Genomic DNA, 16,291 nt, shown 5'->3' with positions numbered 1-16,291 from the left:
GTAGTAGTAGTATTACATCATATATAATACAATAAAACAATAAAAAACACAGAAATGATATGTTCTACTGTTCTAACACGGTTTGAATCTATATGAGTTGTTCAATTAATAATATTAATTATCTTAATAGTGATTTTATTCTTTATGAACACATTTGAATCCAGACACTCTGGTCTGTCTGCAGCCTCGTCGGGGCGGCTCGGTTGATAATGCGGCACCTCCCGGGCGGGCGGCTGCGCCTCTGTGATTGGCTGGCGGGGCTCCCGGTCCGAGGGAAAAGCCGGCGAGCAGTAAACCGAGCGAGAGGAAGGTAACCCGTGTAAAATGGCGCTGTCTCAAGGAACAAAGAAAAAAGTTTGCTATTACTACGACGGTAAATCTCACTACGTAGCACCTGGTTTTCTCTCTGCTTCGAACAGACTCTGGAGTGAAGGTTTAGCGGTGTCAATTTGTTTTTTAGTGACATTTTCAGCTGTGGCTCCCGTCCAGGCTAACGTTAGCATGCCCGGCTCGCCAGCCGGCTTTAGCATGCTAACGTTAGCCGTTCCTGTTTCCTATCACATTGACAACTGTCTTCTATATTTATCTGCATTTCACATCCATCATGTGTCTTAGCATTTTGTGCACATTATTGCATCGTGAGATAGACTCATATTATCTGTTGTAGTTCTTTCAGGGAAGCATAGGGACGTATAACCGCCGCTAACAACTTCCGATCATTGCACCGGTGTTACTCTTTTTCAGCCAGGTCGTGCTAATCGCTGTCCTCAAGTTGTAGAGGATTCTCCTTTTATTATATCAAACATAAGCAGCGTTTGTTTAAAGTTACATCTTTAATGTGAATTACAGGAATCGTTATGCGATTTCATTCATTCATTCATTCATTCATTCATTCATTCATTCATTCTAATGTTAGAGCAGAATTATTGAATATAACAGATTCATAAAGGTCCACACATCATTTCGTCTTTATTTATGTGAATGCCAGGTTATGAGAAGTAACAACAGCTTGAGAAAAAGATGATCGGGGTTTAATATCAGGTCATACAAGGGCACTCAGACAAGCAAGGCAAATGTATTCACAGCTGTGTGTCATCTGCACATGTCTACACTCATAGGCACTGTGTGCATATTTTTTTATTATATTGTATTGTATCTGCTTTTTTTTTTAGTTTCTGCTATGTGTGCTTCTTTCTCTTTACTATCCTGTTGTACCACTGCAAATTTCTCCACATGTGAGATAAATAAAGGGATATCTTGTCTTATATCTTATCTTAGAAGTTGTAATGTTCCATGATCTCGGCCAGAGGGAACAATGTAGATGTTAAATAACAGGCTGAATAGTGGGTCCTTTAAGGAATAGAAGTGATTTTCATCCATTCAGATTCATAATTATTGACACAGAATGGGCCCCATCTTGCAAATTTAATGTCCCAGAAATTGTCAACCCTTTTTCACGGCTGTCGAGCAGCATGTTGTGGTCAACTGTGTCGAAAGAGACACGAACGTCTACTGAAACTGAAACTCTGGACGTGTCACTGCTCAGGCTTTAGGATAGATGTCATTCAGCTGTTTCGTAAAACGCTAAAGTCATTGCTTTGTGCTACGAAAGTGTCAGGTTTTATAAAATCTGCCTTTTCAATAATCTTGCCTAATAATGTTAGTTTTGATTAAAACTTTGTTGAAACGGCAAGACTCAAAAGTACCTGCTGTCGTCCAAATACATTAGTTTCATTGAGATTTATCAAGTGCAGTATAACAGCATTGTTGTGGTTTCTTTACTTTGTTACAGTCTGGATGATGATATTTTTCCCCTCACACAGGCGATGTGGGGAACTACTACTATGGGCAGGGTCATCCTATGAAACCGCACCGGATCCGCATGACGCACAACCTCCTCCTCAACTACGGACTGTACAGGAAAATGGAGATCTATGTGAGTTACTTTCAAATGAACTTGCTCTTTACTCTAATTTAGCTTGATCTGACCTCTAAATATGCAAAAGTACTCCCTGGCCCAAAGACACTTTTCATGAGCTCATGTTGCTCCACATCCCTTTTTCAGGGAGTCTCGATCTTTGTCTGAGAATCATGACTTCATTATTCTCAATTCTGAGTTCCGTACATAGGTAAATAAAAACAAATTTTGAGGTAACAAATGCTTCACACAATTAAAAATGTAGTAATATCCAATAACATGAAAAATGAGACCATTTTAGATGTAATAAAGCCAATAATAAATGTGATTCATTTGATTTGCCAGCAACACACTAAGCGCCGCTCAAGCCCACAGGCCCTTATGATACCCGGCTCTGTTGCAGTTTGAAGGGTCGGGATGCTCAAAACCACTGCTTGGTATTCATCACAGCAATGTGAGATAACAGAAGTTTTGATTGTCTTGTGTATTTTGTAGAAGCTCTTGTCTACAAAACCAAAATTTATCTTTATATTGGTCATGCTGGATGCTTGGAAGTTTCTACAGCTTTAACATGGTTGGGCTGACATGGGGGTTAGTGCGCTCTCAGCGAGAAGGTTCAAATACCGGCCCTGCCTTTTTGTGTGGGGTTTGCATTTTCTTCCTGTGTGTACATAGTCCAGAAAAAAAAAAAATCTAAGGTTAAATGGTGACCCAAAATTGCCCCTAGGTGTGAATGTGTGTGGTCATCGGTCTCTGTGATGTACTGTTACCCCGGTCCAGTGGGTGTCCTGCCCTCGGCCCTGCACAGCATGGAGTGGTATAGAAGATGGATGGATGTTCCTAATAATCGAAGCTGCATAATGTTTCATTTTATATTTTGCTTGATGTTGACATACACTTTTTGTATAAAAGATGCAATGAATTGACATACTCTAGGTTTCAGACGGAGTCCCACTGAACAGGATTGTGTTTGACTTTTGTAATTTATTATTCTATCAAAGCTGGCGGCTACAGGCAAGACGGGAGAAAAATGACTGAAAACAAGTTCTGACTTTAAAAAAAAAAAAATTCTGATAGAGATCCCAAAACATAAAGACCCCTTGTTAACTTGCAGGTTGAATCAGGATAGTTAACAACATTGCATGTGTAATGCAGTTTTATTTACTTCTACTGTTTATTTGACACAAATCTGTTGCATGCTTCTTTTTTTTCCTTTTTATTTAAAGCTCACAACAGTTAAAATTCAGTTGTTTTTCTTGAGATTAAAAGTGTCAAACACATTTTTATTTAGGGGCCACAAACAGCCAAAGTTCATCTTGGAGGGGTCCTGACTGGTAAAATAGTGCCATAATAACCTTTTCAAATATGAGCTTATTATTTTTTGTGGCACTTGTGATGAAAATGTCTATTTTCACACAACCAAACAATTACTGCCCCAAAATTGCAACAATTTCAATATAAAGACAGTTTTAAAGATACTTTCTGATGCAAAATACAGTGAAACGCTGTCATGGCAGCATCACGATGTCTCTGCTCGGGTCGCAGTGTTGTGTTTTCTACTCTTTGAAATGTTTACATTTTCTTTGGTGGGCCGGATTTGGCCCACGGACCATATGTTTTTAATATGGACAGTAAAATCTAAATACGCGTCCTGTAAATGATAGTAGTTCAAAGTGAGAAGTTTTTGTGTTGAATTCAGCAGCTTTTCAGATAAAATGCGTGTTTTTCTCCTGTGGAAGTTCTTTTAATTCAGATCGCCACCACATAGTTTTTGCTGGTGGTGGCGTTTCCGTTCATGATCTTTTGATTATTTTGCTGGTTATGTGTCATTTGTTGATCATTTGCTCCTAACAGAAGCAGGTGTTGAGTATTTATCAGTGGTTTATCCCTGCTTGGAGCCAGATTATGTTGCAGTCTTAAATGAAACCGTTGGATTCCAGAGACCACACAAAGCCAGCGGTGAGGAAATGACAAAGTACCACAGCGACGACTACATCAAGTTCCTGCGGTCCATCCGACCAGACAACATGTCGGAGTACAGCAAACAGATGCAGAGATGTGAGTGTCCGATGCTTCACTGAAGTTCTCCTCACGTTCAGCTGCTGTGAGGCTTCTCGTGTTTCTCTGCAGTCAATGTTGGCGAGGACTGTCCCGTTTTCGATGGGCTGTTTGAGTTCTGCCAGCTCTCCACTGGGGGCTCTGTAGGTACGTTGAAACAACCGCACCTCTGACAACAACGTGCTCAAAAACGTGCAACTAGATAAACTCCATTTGTTTCCTTCAGCTGGAGCCGTGAAGCTGAACAAGCAGCAGACGGACATCGCCATCAACTGGGCCGGAGGACTCCACCACGCCAAGAAGTCCGAGGCCTCCGGGTTCTGTTACGTCAACGACATCGTGCTGGCTATTCTGGAGCTGCTCAAGTAAGCCCCACATCCAGACCCGACACATGAGTGAGAGTTCTAGTTTGTTTGGAGAAGTTTCCTCCAATTTTTCATCGGTTTCATCGGCCTCTGTTGTGGCATGCAGGTACCACCAGAGGGTGCTCTACATCGACATCGACATCCACCACGGAGACGGCGTTGAGGAGGCCTTCTACACCACAGACAGGGTCATGACCGTCTCCTTCCACAAGTACGGAGAGTACTTCCCCGGCACCGGAGACCTGAGGGTTGGTTTGCTTTTCATTTTTTGTTTCGGCCATTAGCATTCATGAGCTTCACTTGAATGATGCGTTCACTGCGTGCAGGACATCGGCGCGGGAAAGGGAAAGTACTACGCTGTGAACTATCCTCTCCGAGATGGAATCGACGACGAGTCCTACGAGGCCATCTTCAAACCTGTACGTTTAGCTTCTTTTATTCCTTCTTTCTGTGAAGTCACTGCATCGGTGTTTGCTTTAATTTTCCGTGTTTGCGTGTCAGATCATGGCTAAAGTGATGGAGATGTACCAGCCCAGTGCCGTGGTCCTGCAGTGTGGTGCCGATTCTCTGTCTGGAGATCGACTGGGCTGCTTCAACCTCACCATCAAAGGTACAAACACCGCATCGGTTTAGACATTTATTCATCATACACACATTATGTAACGCAAATCTTAAATGTCTAGATTGGTGTGAGATTATGCAGAATTGGGTGATTGAATATTTTCCTGATTAATCCAAGTGCAAGGCCCTTCACACACACACACACACACGGGCTGCAGCTCTGAAGTTTCACCGCTTCACGACGCCATGGGGACGGCTCGAGATCCAATAAGCTGATTGGAGGGAGAAAAAAAGTAGGTTGAAATGTCAGCAATTTAAAAGATCCACATTATAAATCTGTAAATGAAGAATTAAAACTAGAATATATACGATATTGGTGTTTACCGGGACGTTTGATGTTTCTCGTCACAGCTGCTCCGTACCGTCTCCTCCGTTTTCCTCTTCGTCCTTTACGTGGATCTTTCCCCAAAACATTCTGGAGAGTTTCAGCCCCTCGAACAGCATGTGGGCACGGAGCTAGACAAAGTGCATCATGGGAAACGTGTGATTTTTCTCCATTAGTCGGTGTAGTTTCCGCTGTGCTGCGTTGCGTACCTGCTTTAGAATCTGCTGCTGGATCTCCTCGTCCTTCACGTCGGTCGCAGTTCTGATCTTCACCCTCAGTCTTTTTTGCCTCGTCTCTGCGCCAAACGAACACGATTTTACAAAATGAGTATTTTCACATGCAGGCGTAACCTTGTAGTCTGGACTTCACCTTGGAAACAGAAGAAGGGTTTCTCCTCATCGCAGCTCTCGTCTACCCACTTTCCCGTCTCGAGCAGGATTCCCGCACACCGCCGGTCCCCCCCGCGGTTACCCGGCTGCGTGCTGTTCCAGTTAGTGAAGTTGGAGGCGCTGCGGTCAGACCAGGAGGCCCAGGGGTCTCTGTAGAGCCCCACCCACACTCTAGTCTCCCGGCTCACGGTGCGTCGGATGTGCTCCTGCTCCTCCCTGCTCCTCAGACTCGCCAGGTCCGTGTGGTGCCGCCTGCAGTACGACTGGGCCTCCAGCCAGCCGAGTTGAACCTCCACCAGGACGTGACGGGACGTGCTGGTGTCTTTTAGAATGAGATTCATCATTAGATTTAAAATCTGCGAGAAGGATTCGGGGGTCTCCATAGGTTTTACATTTACCAGTCATTCAAATGTAAACTGAACAATTTCCCATTTAAAAACCAGATTAGGTGACTGGTTCTAATGAGGAAGATTTAAAGTATTCCTACCATCATAGCAGATGAAATGTTGACGAGTCTCACAGTTGTAATCGTTTAAAACTCCCGCCTTGTTGATGAATACGCAGTGTTGGCTTCCCTTCAGATTATTGGGTTGTCCTCGGTGCCACTCGAGGGAATCCTTTTTCACCTCCAAGCCAGCGTCCTCAGACAGCTTCCACGTATCCAGTTGGTCATAAAGTCCGATCCAAACGCAGTGATCGGAGTCCTTCCTGCCGTGTGCCGCTGTCAGGAGCCTCCGGTTGTCTCCGCCGTGGTGGATGGAGGCCAGGTCGCTGAACGTCTCCCTGCAGTAGCTCTGAGCGTCAGTCCAGGACTTCCTCTGGTTCACCAGGTGGAACTGTGAGGAGGAAGACTGAGCGAGAAATCCTGGATGGAAAACATGAGAATATTTTTTTTTAATTTTATTTCTTCTGTTTTGAACAAAGTGTGAAATCATAATCTCAAACGGTGGGGTTTGAATAATTTAACACATTCCGAGGGAGAGTTCCAGATTTGACATTTTGAATCCTCCATCGTGCAAAACGTCTGCATGATTTGCCAGAGCTGACCGTTCACATGCAGAATGAAACCCTCCGGATATAGAAAGAAACTTGACACGTTACAGGAAGAGAGGGAGAATTTGATGTGAATAGACTCATTTAGTCGCAGATCAGAGGTCTGGGTCTGCAACCTGCTGCTCTGGAGCCCGTCTGTTGTGGTTCCATGTGACCTTCAGGAAATCCTGGACAGTGTTTTATTTTGTGAGCCGACTATTGCTTGGCTAGGATTGCTTAAAAATGGATAAATTAACCAAAACTCCAACAAACGAATTAGAGGGAAAATGATCTGCTAAATCTGTTTGAAACCATTTGGAGGATAATATTTTATTTCTACTGCACGTTTCATTTAAAAATCTCAAAGTGCTATAAGCACATTAAATTACCTAGAAATATATCAAATGGATAAAGCAAGCAACATCTATGGCAAATTAATAAGGAACAATTGATACAAAAGCAATTTCAAAGATTATGAAATATCTAGATTACAGCTACAAAATGTTCTGAAACATCAGATTTTATTATGCACCAAGAAACATTTTCAGAATATATTTTTTAACCAGGTTTGTGGCTCCATATGATGTTGGACCGGCACATCTTGTGACGCAGGTTAACCTTCTTTCTTGAGGAAGTTTGTTTCAGGGCTTTTTTGTTTTGTTTTCCTCTTTAGTCAACATGTTGGATCACCCACATCTACGTGTGCCGTTGTGTTGTAATTCCATCAAGTTCACAATGAAAGGACTCATTTCTGGTCAGAATTCAAAACAAACAAATACTGTTCACCTTGAATGGCCAAGAAAAGGAATAAAGTAGCTCATTTATGTCCATCCTATAATTTCTATGGAATAACCTGGATTATGTCTACTTTCCAACAACAAAAAACTCAGAGGAAAAACTTCTAAAGAATATAAAAATGCAATAATGAATATTTTCTTTCCATCACCAGTCTGAACGGCACCCCTTAATTATTCAGTATTTCACAGATTTTATGACGGCGACCTAAGTTCAACCGGTCTTTGCTGTAGTTTGAATTATTTTGAATCTGTTAGTTTTCTTCACGTTTCCTGTCTGATCTCCTGTAACTAACCTGAGAGTATCAGGACGAGCGGCGTCACAACCTCCATCGTCGGCGTCACTCTGAAAACCATTTCAAGTGTTTAGTTATTCTTTCACTACTGATTTGTTAATGAAGTGAGCGAGTTCAGACTTACTGGTTCGGTCCCTCAGCTTCTCCGCCGGATCGGCGTCTCAGTTAAACGTGAAGTTCGGTCTGTATTTCCATCTTCATGTTGTGCATTTTCTAATCAAATGAGGACATGCCTGCCTGCTTTCCATTTTAAGAAGTGCTGATATTCGGACTATGAACAGGCGGGACGAGTTAATGGATCAGTCCAGTAAATTCTAAAATGTGTAACTCTTGTTTTCTACACGGATCTCTGCTGGACGTTGTCTTTTCCTTTTTGTTTTCTAGCCGTTTGTCTCCGTCATGGACAACAACAAACCAAACGTTTCGACAAACGGGAATGCAAATGCTGTTAAAAGCTGTTTGCGTGCATGAGAGACGACAGACGAGATGAAACTGGGGATCAACTCTGTCACCGATGCAAACAAGAAAAGGCTCAAAGGGAGTCGCCACCTACTGAGACGAACTCGGACGAGCAGCGACGTTGTAAAAGGACGATGGTGGTAGAAGTCCCCAGTTAAGAGGGGCACCAGTGAAACTGAAACACCGGACAGTGAAGCACGATCGTAACTATATTTTGTAATAGTAATGAACAAAAAAATATACTATTTATTATTTAATGTTTGAGCTGATCTCCAATGCACACTCGCTCCATCACATCGGGGCTGATTACTTGTGCACGACTGGGAAAAGCTCAGATGCCCCCACCCACGCCGCGGTCATACTACATTGTAATGGAAAACAACTGAGGCTGAGTCGAGCAGAGGCGAAACGAGTACGGCGGAGTCTGAGCTTATAGGAAAGAGGAAACTGATGGCCTTTATTTAATAAGATCCCATTAGAGCGACGGTACTGGTCTTAGTCCCTCCAGCGAGAGGGTTTATACTGTTGTACTTGTACGGCGCATCTCCTCACGGCTCTGACCTTAACACTTTGACACCTTTTGCGCCGCTTCCAGGCCACGCCAAGTGTGTGGAGTACATCAAGGGCTTCAACCTGCCGCTGCTGATGCTGGGCGGCGGCGGCTACACCATCCGCAACGTGGCGCGCTGCTGGACCTACGAGACGGCGGTGGCCCTGGACTGCTCCATCCCCAACGAGCTGCCGTACAACGACTACTTCGAGTACTTTGGGCCGGACTTCAAGCTGCACATCAGCCCGTCCAACATGACCAACCAGAACACCAACGAGTACCTGGAGAAGATCAAGCAGCGGCTGTTCGAGAACCTGCGCATGCTGCCGCACGCCCCCGGCGTCCAGATGCAGGCCATCCCCGAGGACGCCCCGCACCCCGACAGCGGCGACGAGGACGAGGAGGACCCAGACAAACGAGTCTCCAGTAAGGGACACGGGCGGTTCTCCGAACCGGGGACTCTGGGTGCCACGGCGGCGAAGCTCACGGGTCTCATTTTGTGTTTCAGTCCGCGCTCACGACAAGAGGATAGCCTGCGAGGAGGAGTTCTCCGACTCTGAGGACGAAGCCGAAGGTCAGGGAGGAGGCCGCCGGAACGCGGCCAATCACAAGAAGGTGAAGCGAGTCAAGAAGGAGGAGGAGAAGGAGGGAGAGGAGAAGAAAGGTGAGCGAGAGAAGCCTGACGCACCAGAAGCAGGTTTGTCTGAAGCAGAACCGTCAAACATTAACGGCCAGAAATCCTCCATCAGCGGCAGCGAGTTTATGTGACCAGCTAAGAAATGTACTGATGTTCAGCACCATTTCTAGGGTTTGACAAAAGACAAAATGAAATTGTGCTGCAAATGAATTTAAATCCTGATTTAAAGGTTCAGTGAACCTGAAAGAATTAACTTCTGCTACTTTCCTATGAGACTAATAGATGTTTACTGAGCTGCAGCCTCTTTTAGAAGAGAAACGTTTAACATTTCAGTAATTGTCTATTCTTTGTGTTGTGTACGGTTAAAGCTCATTGTGTTGGACTTTTCCTCTTGGAAATCAAATTGAGGAACCTTCGGGCACCTGGATCACGGACTTTAAGTTCCAATAAAACGATCTAACGAGGCGCCGTTAACGAGAGAATACAGGAAATCCAGAAATAAAGCAAAATGTCCTCCCTCGGCGTGAGATGATGTGCACTGTGAAAACTTCATTTCACTTTGATTCACAACAAATCAAATGTGTGCTGGAGGAGCAGCTTCAACACAAACCTCTTTTCTGTACTAATAAAGATGTTTGTCTCGTAGACGTGAAAGAGGAAGAGAAGGAGGAGGAGAAGATGGACACGTCGGGGTGAGACACTTTTAAAATCGGTTTCTATTGGAGGGTGGGCATTTTCAGTCTGATGCGTCGCCAGTTCACGTTCATCACCATGAACTTTAGTCTGATTAACGTAAAAGTTAAACCCACTTTACTCAAGATTAGTCTTCAAACTTAAAACCAGAATGTATTTAATAAAGCCTCACTCAGTAGGAAATGCGCCCGCTAAGTTTTATCTTCTTTGTGCTCCTTTTTCAATTATGTGAACGTTCAATGAAAGTGACTGGACTCGTTTCCCTTCCAGACCAAAAGAAGAGGTGAAGACTACTTGAAGGAGAGACAGGAGGTTTATCTGTTGACCCCCTCCTCCGCCCCTCCAACCCTCCCATTCCAGGACCTTTTTTTCTATTCTCGTTCCCAGAAGCAGAGCTGCTGCACACCGATTCCCTCTAGTTTCCGACTCGTCTGAAACTCCTCGCAGCTGCAGTGTGTAGCCGCTCTGCTTCACACACACCGAGACGGTTTACAAGTTCCACGCAGACGCTTCCCGTTTAGTTTTTAAACATCTATTTATGACCCCGAGTGAAAAGCACGTCTGGCATGCCCTCCCAAGTAACTTATTTGAATCATGACCACCTGAACCTGCAGTGTTTTCTATGTCGCCGTGTGAATGAGAAGATTTTATACCATTAAACAAAGTGGAGTGTGTTGTGTCGTTCCCTCGTGAAAATGTGTGACCGCAACTTTGTAATAAAACGTTAAAGGAACTTAGGACTTGTGTTGAAATACTTTATTGAGATCGCTGGCGGAATGATGGGATTTAATCCATGTTAGTCAAGAGTTCAGATTATCAAAGTGGTGAGTCGATATGAAGAAGCTTCACGCCTCCAGTTCAAAATCAAAGTAATGCGGGTCGAAGTAGTGAATCCTCGTGTAGCCATCCTCTCCCCCGCTGCTGTAGCTGTGAAGAGGAAACAAAACGGATGTGAGCAGCTGGAAACCGAAAGCCGTCGATCGCGCTTCAGATTAAAACCTCACCTCTTTCCATCGGGGTGGAACGCCACGCAGTTGATCGGGCCGAAGTGACCTTTGACTCTCCCGAACTCCTCTTCATAGGCAGCGTGGAAGAACCTGAAAAGAGCGACTTCAGTTTGATCGGCTCTTTTAATTCAAGTTAAAACGCTTCACACACTGACTCACCGGGCCTCAAACTTTCCGATCCTGGTGGACGTGGTGGTGACCTCCATGGCTTCCTGTCCACCTCCCATCACCACCTGAAGCACAACGCAACCCAATGTGATGAGGCTTAAAAAGATGAGAGCATTACTCTGATTTCCTCTCAGCTCTCGGAGGTTCTAAACCAAACTCGAATAAAACAAAGCCTTGGTGATGATTACGGCGTAAGCTGGAGGAAAAATCGACTCCACCTCATCAAAAATTAGAAGCTTCTGATAAACCACGTTGATGCATTTGAATATTAGGCCTCGTTCACACTGCAGGGAAATGCGACACTGGACCCAGGCCTCGTTCGTATGTGTAACCAATTCGGATATTTTTCTGCATGCGGCTGCTTCGTCATTAACGTCTGACTGTCGTCACAGATAAACGGCGCCGCCAACATGTTAAAAGCTGAGCCCTCTTTTTACCTCACTCTTCTTTCCCTCGTCATGTCTAGAATTTGTGGGCTCGTAGTCAACAACCACTTGAAAGTGAATCTACACGCTGACCCGTGTTGCCAGATATGATGGTATCCCCCAATTGGGGAGCCAAAATCTCTTACCTCTTAACTTTGTTTATGGTGTGTTCTTTATTACACATGTAATAGTTTTAACATGATTTGGGCCTGGAAACAGTGACTCACACCTGGCAACCCTGGTTCTGACCCGCGTGCCATATGTAAATGGCGTGACTTTGCGTCGTTTTCTGCGTTCTGGGGCCCAAAAATCCGGTCCGATGACGTGAAAAAAATCACAATTGAGCATCAAGACCTGTGGCGTGAACGGAGCCTTACAAATGTTTAGAAAATACACGTCCCATAGATTTCCCTCGGCTCTGCAGGAACTGCCTGCTTAGGAAGACTCACATTAATAACTCTGAAACTATTGTTAATGGAGAAATAAACTAAACGGGGTGATGGGACCATGTAGAGTTGCAAAAGGGTGGAAAATGTCTAAGTTAAGCTGGAGGAATTTGTGTGTGTGGAAATGTTCATTATAACGGATTATGTTTTGATGCTGCATCGATGCAGAAATGTCCACACCTGCATCATAGAAACAATTAAATTCAACCCTCTAACATTTATGAGATATTTTTACGTTAAACGTTGGTGAAATATCAAAATTGTTGAGGATTGGCAGAGATATTCAACTGTACTCGCAAGAAATCTGGTTGCTTTAGTCAGGATTGTGCTAAAATATCTTTTGCAGCTAAATAATCAGTTCCTTGTTGAGACCTAAACTTTGGTTTCGTAATTTCCTGGTTTATTCTTATGGAAAAGTTTCCTAAGTGCCCTGGTACGATGCTCGGTTTAAGTGCCGGTTGCGATATCTTACATGATCCATGATGGGGGAGATGGCGGCAGAGTTGACCGGCCTCTCCGTCTTGAAAGTCTTGATGTGATCCAGAGAAGTGGAGTCGAACAACTATGAGGGAAGGAGAAGAATGAAAACCCAAACACGAACCACAGATTTAAACATCCACAAATGAATGCGATGTGGTCAGCGGTACCTTGGCTGTGTTGTCTTTAGAAGCAGTGACGAACATGGTGAGGTCCACCGACGTCTGGATGTCGTTGATCTGCCTGCTGTGCTCCTTGACGGTCTTTATGATCTCTCCCGACTGTTGGCGCAAACACATTCGAAGACTCAAGACGGGTTCAAGTCTCTCAGCATTCAGTCCCTTTGCTCGGAGACAAACCTTGGCACTGAACTGGTTGATCTCTCCGTTCTCGTGGCCGGCGTTGACAAACTCTCCCAGAGGGCCCCACACGGCACTGGTGATCTTGTGGTCGTTGCAGGGGAGCGACAGGTAGGGCTGGTTGTCCTCTGTGGACAAAAAACAGGCTCGTCATCACGCTTCAACCCCATCGTGTATCTGTCTACAGAAGGACCGTAGTGCACTGCACCGCCGCACCGATCTGCTGCGGGTCCCGCAGGTCGAAGAAGTTCAAGAAGCACTGGTAGCCCATCTGCTTGTCTGTGGAGAACATGATGATGTTGCCGCTGAAGTCGAAGCCGCACGTCCTCACAGCCGAGTTGGTGTTGAGAAGGGCCAGCTGTTTACCTGTTACATGGGAGGAGTCTCATGAGGATCGTTGCTATTTTGTTAGATGAGCGCACGCAGTTTTGAACCTACCAGTCTCACAGTCCCACAGCCGACAGCTGTTATCTGCAGATCCTGTTAACACACTTTTAGTGTCCCCTGGGAGGACGAGTTAAGGATCAACACAAGACGACCAGCAGTAAAACACAAAGTCACACCCATCTGATGTGTCATTAACAGCAGGGCTCCGGGAGAAGGATACAGTCACAGTCCACACACCACACAGCTCCCGTGTGTCCATTGTAGGTGCCCAGCCTCTCTCCGTTCACAGAGTACCACACGTTGGTGACCGTGTCCTTGGCCACAGAGAAGAGCAGGTCTCCCTCTCTGTTGTATTTGATCTGTGTGATGGACCGCTCGTGGCCCTGCAGCAGGATGGGTTTCTACAGACAACAAGAGCAATTTTATGACCACGTATTCTCCGATGGAGCTATTTAGAAGATAAACCCCACCGGGCCAAAGTCGGAAAATGTAAATCAACATGACAACGGCTCCACTGCTGCTACTATGAACAGAAAAACGGCACAAACGAACCAAAGAGCTAACAGCAGCTACATGTTAGCACCGGCCGGCTAGCGGGGGAGCTAAGCTAACTAACGTGAGTCGCCACAAAAACCAACGTTGAAATATAAATAATAGCAAATGTTCTCCGGCTACTTCACGCACCATTTCTGCCCGGTGTGTGTCTCCAGTCGCTCCGGTAGAGTAAAGTCTGGCCCGGTTTGTTAGAAATCTTCGGAGACTCGTGTGTGAGAAGAAACAGCCACCGGAAAGAGAGGTTACGTCACTTCCGGAATCGATGAGCTGCTGTCAGTGCGCCTCCTGCCGGTAAATATTATTATTGTTGATGTATAAATGCCGGAAGCAACTTTTATTGCTATAATACAACCAGGGCCGGAGTGGAACTCATTTTCAGCCCTGGAGTTTCAGACCTCAGACCCTACGGAAGAGTTTTAGGGCCCCAGAAAAAGTCGAAAATCAAAGTCGAGATTTTTTTTTTCACGGTGGGAAAAAAAGTCCGTCCATCCACATGCCAGCGCGTGTGACTGCTTCCTCAAAATGCACATCAGGCGGTTTAATGAAGTGATGAAAAAATGCTTCAGGACAGAATGTAGCTCATAAACTCGGTGCAGTTATCATCAGTGTCAGGATTATAAGAGACAGAGCAGCCTGCTGCGTTGTTCCGTCGCGGAAGTTCGTCGAGTACGAAGGACAAAGGCACGGATCCTGGGCTGCTTATTTAAATGTGTTCTTATTAATCAAGGAAATCCTGTGTAAAATCACATGTCCATAAGCAGTAAGCAACCCGATATAGTCCGAATTAAGTGATTTAATGTGAATTCACATCTACGGGCAAATGATGAGGGATGGATAGACAGTCTCTCCGTGAAAAAAAAAAAATCTCGACTTTGATTTTCGACTTTTTCTGGGGCCGCGAAGATTTTTTTGTTTTAGCCTCCGAATTTTTTTTTTTCTACAGTGGCCCTAAAACTCTTCCGTACAGACCCACTTTAGATCACGACCTATTAAAATCATGTAATTAAATCTTACATGTGAAGTCTATACCGCTGTTCGGTAAAGCCTTTTAATTCAATGTATTTTTCTAAAATATTTCCAATTCATTGCAAGTGAGGGTTGCTTCATAATGAAACACAAGTTCACCAACATTATACATCTTTTATTTATAGTTTTTAGAAATTACATTTCAAATAAGTGTTAACAGATATCAAAACCTTTAAAATGAAACAAAAACATAAAATATTAGATTCAAAACATGGAATTAAAAAATGAACTTCCTTATAACACTAGCATCTGTTTTTCAAAGAAACATGGCCGACCCTAAAACATGAATAAACCCTGAGCAGTGCCACTTTGTTTATGACAATATCATTGTCCACACACGAGGATTCCTTCCTCAGTGCTCATGAGCATGAATGCCTTGAGTTTCTTCTGGTCAAAGTGCTCCTGAGTCTGTTTTTAATCAAATGTACTGTTGAGAAACTTCTCATGTATTGGAAGTACTGCTTGATTGTTCGCACACTGCAGCTCGCCTGATCCTTCCATAGTGACGGGATCAACCCCTCCACCACTGGCTCTGCTTCTAACACTCAATCCCTTTTTTAAAATGATCTAAATTCTCAGCACAAATCTCCAGTTTTTACAAAGTTCAGCTCAGTTTCATAAATGTAGAGCTGAATCATCTAGAATCTTAAGGCGTTTCTCATATGGAGCAGGTCTACGTCCTACTTTTCATTATATTGAATACAACAATATGATCTATCCTGTGATCAGTCTGACCTGCCTGGTGCTGCTGGATCTGGTCTTTGAGGAGTCAAAAGACAAAGTTTCCCAGTTATGTGGTGTTGCATCATACTATTATTTAAATTATACACTATTATGTTATATACCACAACGCCACAGAATTCATTGACTTGATAATTAAATTGAACAGTGCTTTGGTGGCAAAGTTAAATATCTTACCCATTCCATCGTCCTCATTTGCAGTTTCTAACTGTGTGGCTGGTTTTAATGAAAAAGTTGCCAATCTTAGCACATTTTGTTGCATCTGTTTCCAGAACTTTCCTCTTTTTAATTCTCGCCTTCTCTCCTCCACCTTGTTCTTTCTATCCATCTTTCAAACACCACTGACCGAGTGAACAGACGAGTACGAGTACTCATGCCTGGTATCGAACCGATACCCGATGCTGGTATCGGTATCGGTGCATCCCCAGTAAAAATGTTTTTAATCGGTTTGTCTTTCGGGTGAAAGTGTGTGTTCATAAATAGAAATCACTGCAGTCGCACATGTAAATATTAAAGAGATTAATGATAAATGTATTAAACCTCCATCAACATGAGTGTGTGCT

The 16,291-nt window shown here is 44.2% G+C and overlaps 2 protein-coding genes across 6 annotated transcripts; one reads left to right on the top strand and one right to left on the bottom strand.

Annotated features, from left to right (window-relative positions):
• The first annotated feature begins 270 nt into the window (after positions 1-270).
• Positions 271-10,873, top strand: hdac1 (histone deacetylase 1). 5 transcript variants are annotated; one of them, XR_013936181.1, is made up of 13 exons: positions 271-373; positions 1,824-1,936; positions 3,859-3,976; positions 4,049-4,123; positions 4,203-4,341; positions 4,448-4,589; positions 4,668-4,760; positions 4,843-4,951; positions 8,853-9,233; positions 9,316-9,471; positions 10,091-10,136; positions 10,408-10,516; positions 10,598-10,872. XR_013936181.1 is itself a non-coding variant. In XM_080485019.1 (12 exons), the coding sequence occupies exons 1-12, from the start codon at positions 325-327 to the stop codon at positions 10,433-10,435; spliced, it is 1,449 nt and encodes a 482-aa protein (XP_080341145.1). In that variant the 5' UTR covers positions 271-324; the 3' UTR covers positions 10,436-10,873. The 5 variants fall into 5 exon arrangements, 2 of the variants coding, with proteins under 2 accessions (XP_080341145.1, XP_080341144.1); XR_013936182.1 differs by having other exon boundaries at positions 9,316-9,504; positions 10,598-10,868; XM_080485019.1 differs by having other exon boundaries at positions 10,408-10,873.
• On the bottom strand, positions 10,868-14,674 carry eif3i (eukaryotic translation initiation factor 3, subunit I). The gene is made up of 10 exons (XM_080485020.1): positions 14,091-14,674; positions 13,627-13,807; positions 13,458-13,523; positions 13,236-13,385; positions 13,020-13,147; positions 12,831-12,941; positions 12,656-12,745; positions 11,304-11,377; positions 11,142-11,234; positions 10,868-11,064 (listed from the first exon to the last, which is right to left on the bottom strand). Exons 1-10 carry the CDS (start codon positions 14,091-14,093, stop codon positions 10,983-10,985), a joined length of 978 nt encoding a protein of 325 aa, XP_080341146.1. The 5' UTR covers positions 14,094-14,674; the 3' UTR covers positions 10,868-10,982.
• Positions 14,675-16,291: the final 1,617 nt, after the last annotated feature.

The sequence above is a fragment of the Lipophrys pholis genome, assembly GCF_963383615.2.
Source record: "Lipophrys pholis genome assembly, chromosome: 17".
NCBI lineage: Eukaryota > Metazoa > Chordata > Actinopteri > Blenniiformes > Blenniidae > Lipophrys > Lipophrys pholis.
Note: the sequence above shows the minus strand (reverse complement) of the source record. Positions and strands in the feature narration are given on the sequence as shown.

What these genes read in the sequence shown, in the direction of transcription:
- hdac1 (XM_080485018.1), top strand. Translation starts at nt 325, where the DNA reads ATGGCGCTGTCTCAAGGAACAAAGAAAAAAGTTTGCTATTACTACGAC. An exon ending in CAGCAAACAGATGCAGAGAT is followed by an intron (nt 3,977 to 4,048) that starts GTGAGTGTCCGA and finishes GTTTCTCTGCAG; the next exon opens with TCAATGTTGGCGAGGACTGT. An exon ending in CCCAGACAAACGAGTCTCCA is followed by an intron (nt 9,234 to 9,315) that starts GTAAGGGACACG and finishes TTTGTGTTTCAG; the next exon opens with TCCGCGCTCACGACAAGAGG.
- eif3i (XM_080485020.1), bottom strand. An exon ending in GCGGGACCCGCAGCAGATCG is followed by an intron (nt 13,148 to 13,235) that starts GTGCGGCGGTGC and finishes TTTTGTCCACAG; the next exon opens with AGGACAACCAGCCCTACCTG. An exon ending in CTAAAGACAACACAGCCAAG is followed by an intron (nt 12,746 to 12,830) that starts GTACCGCTGACC and finishes CTTCCCTCATAG; the next exon opens with TTGTTCGACTCCACTTCTCT.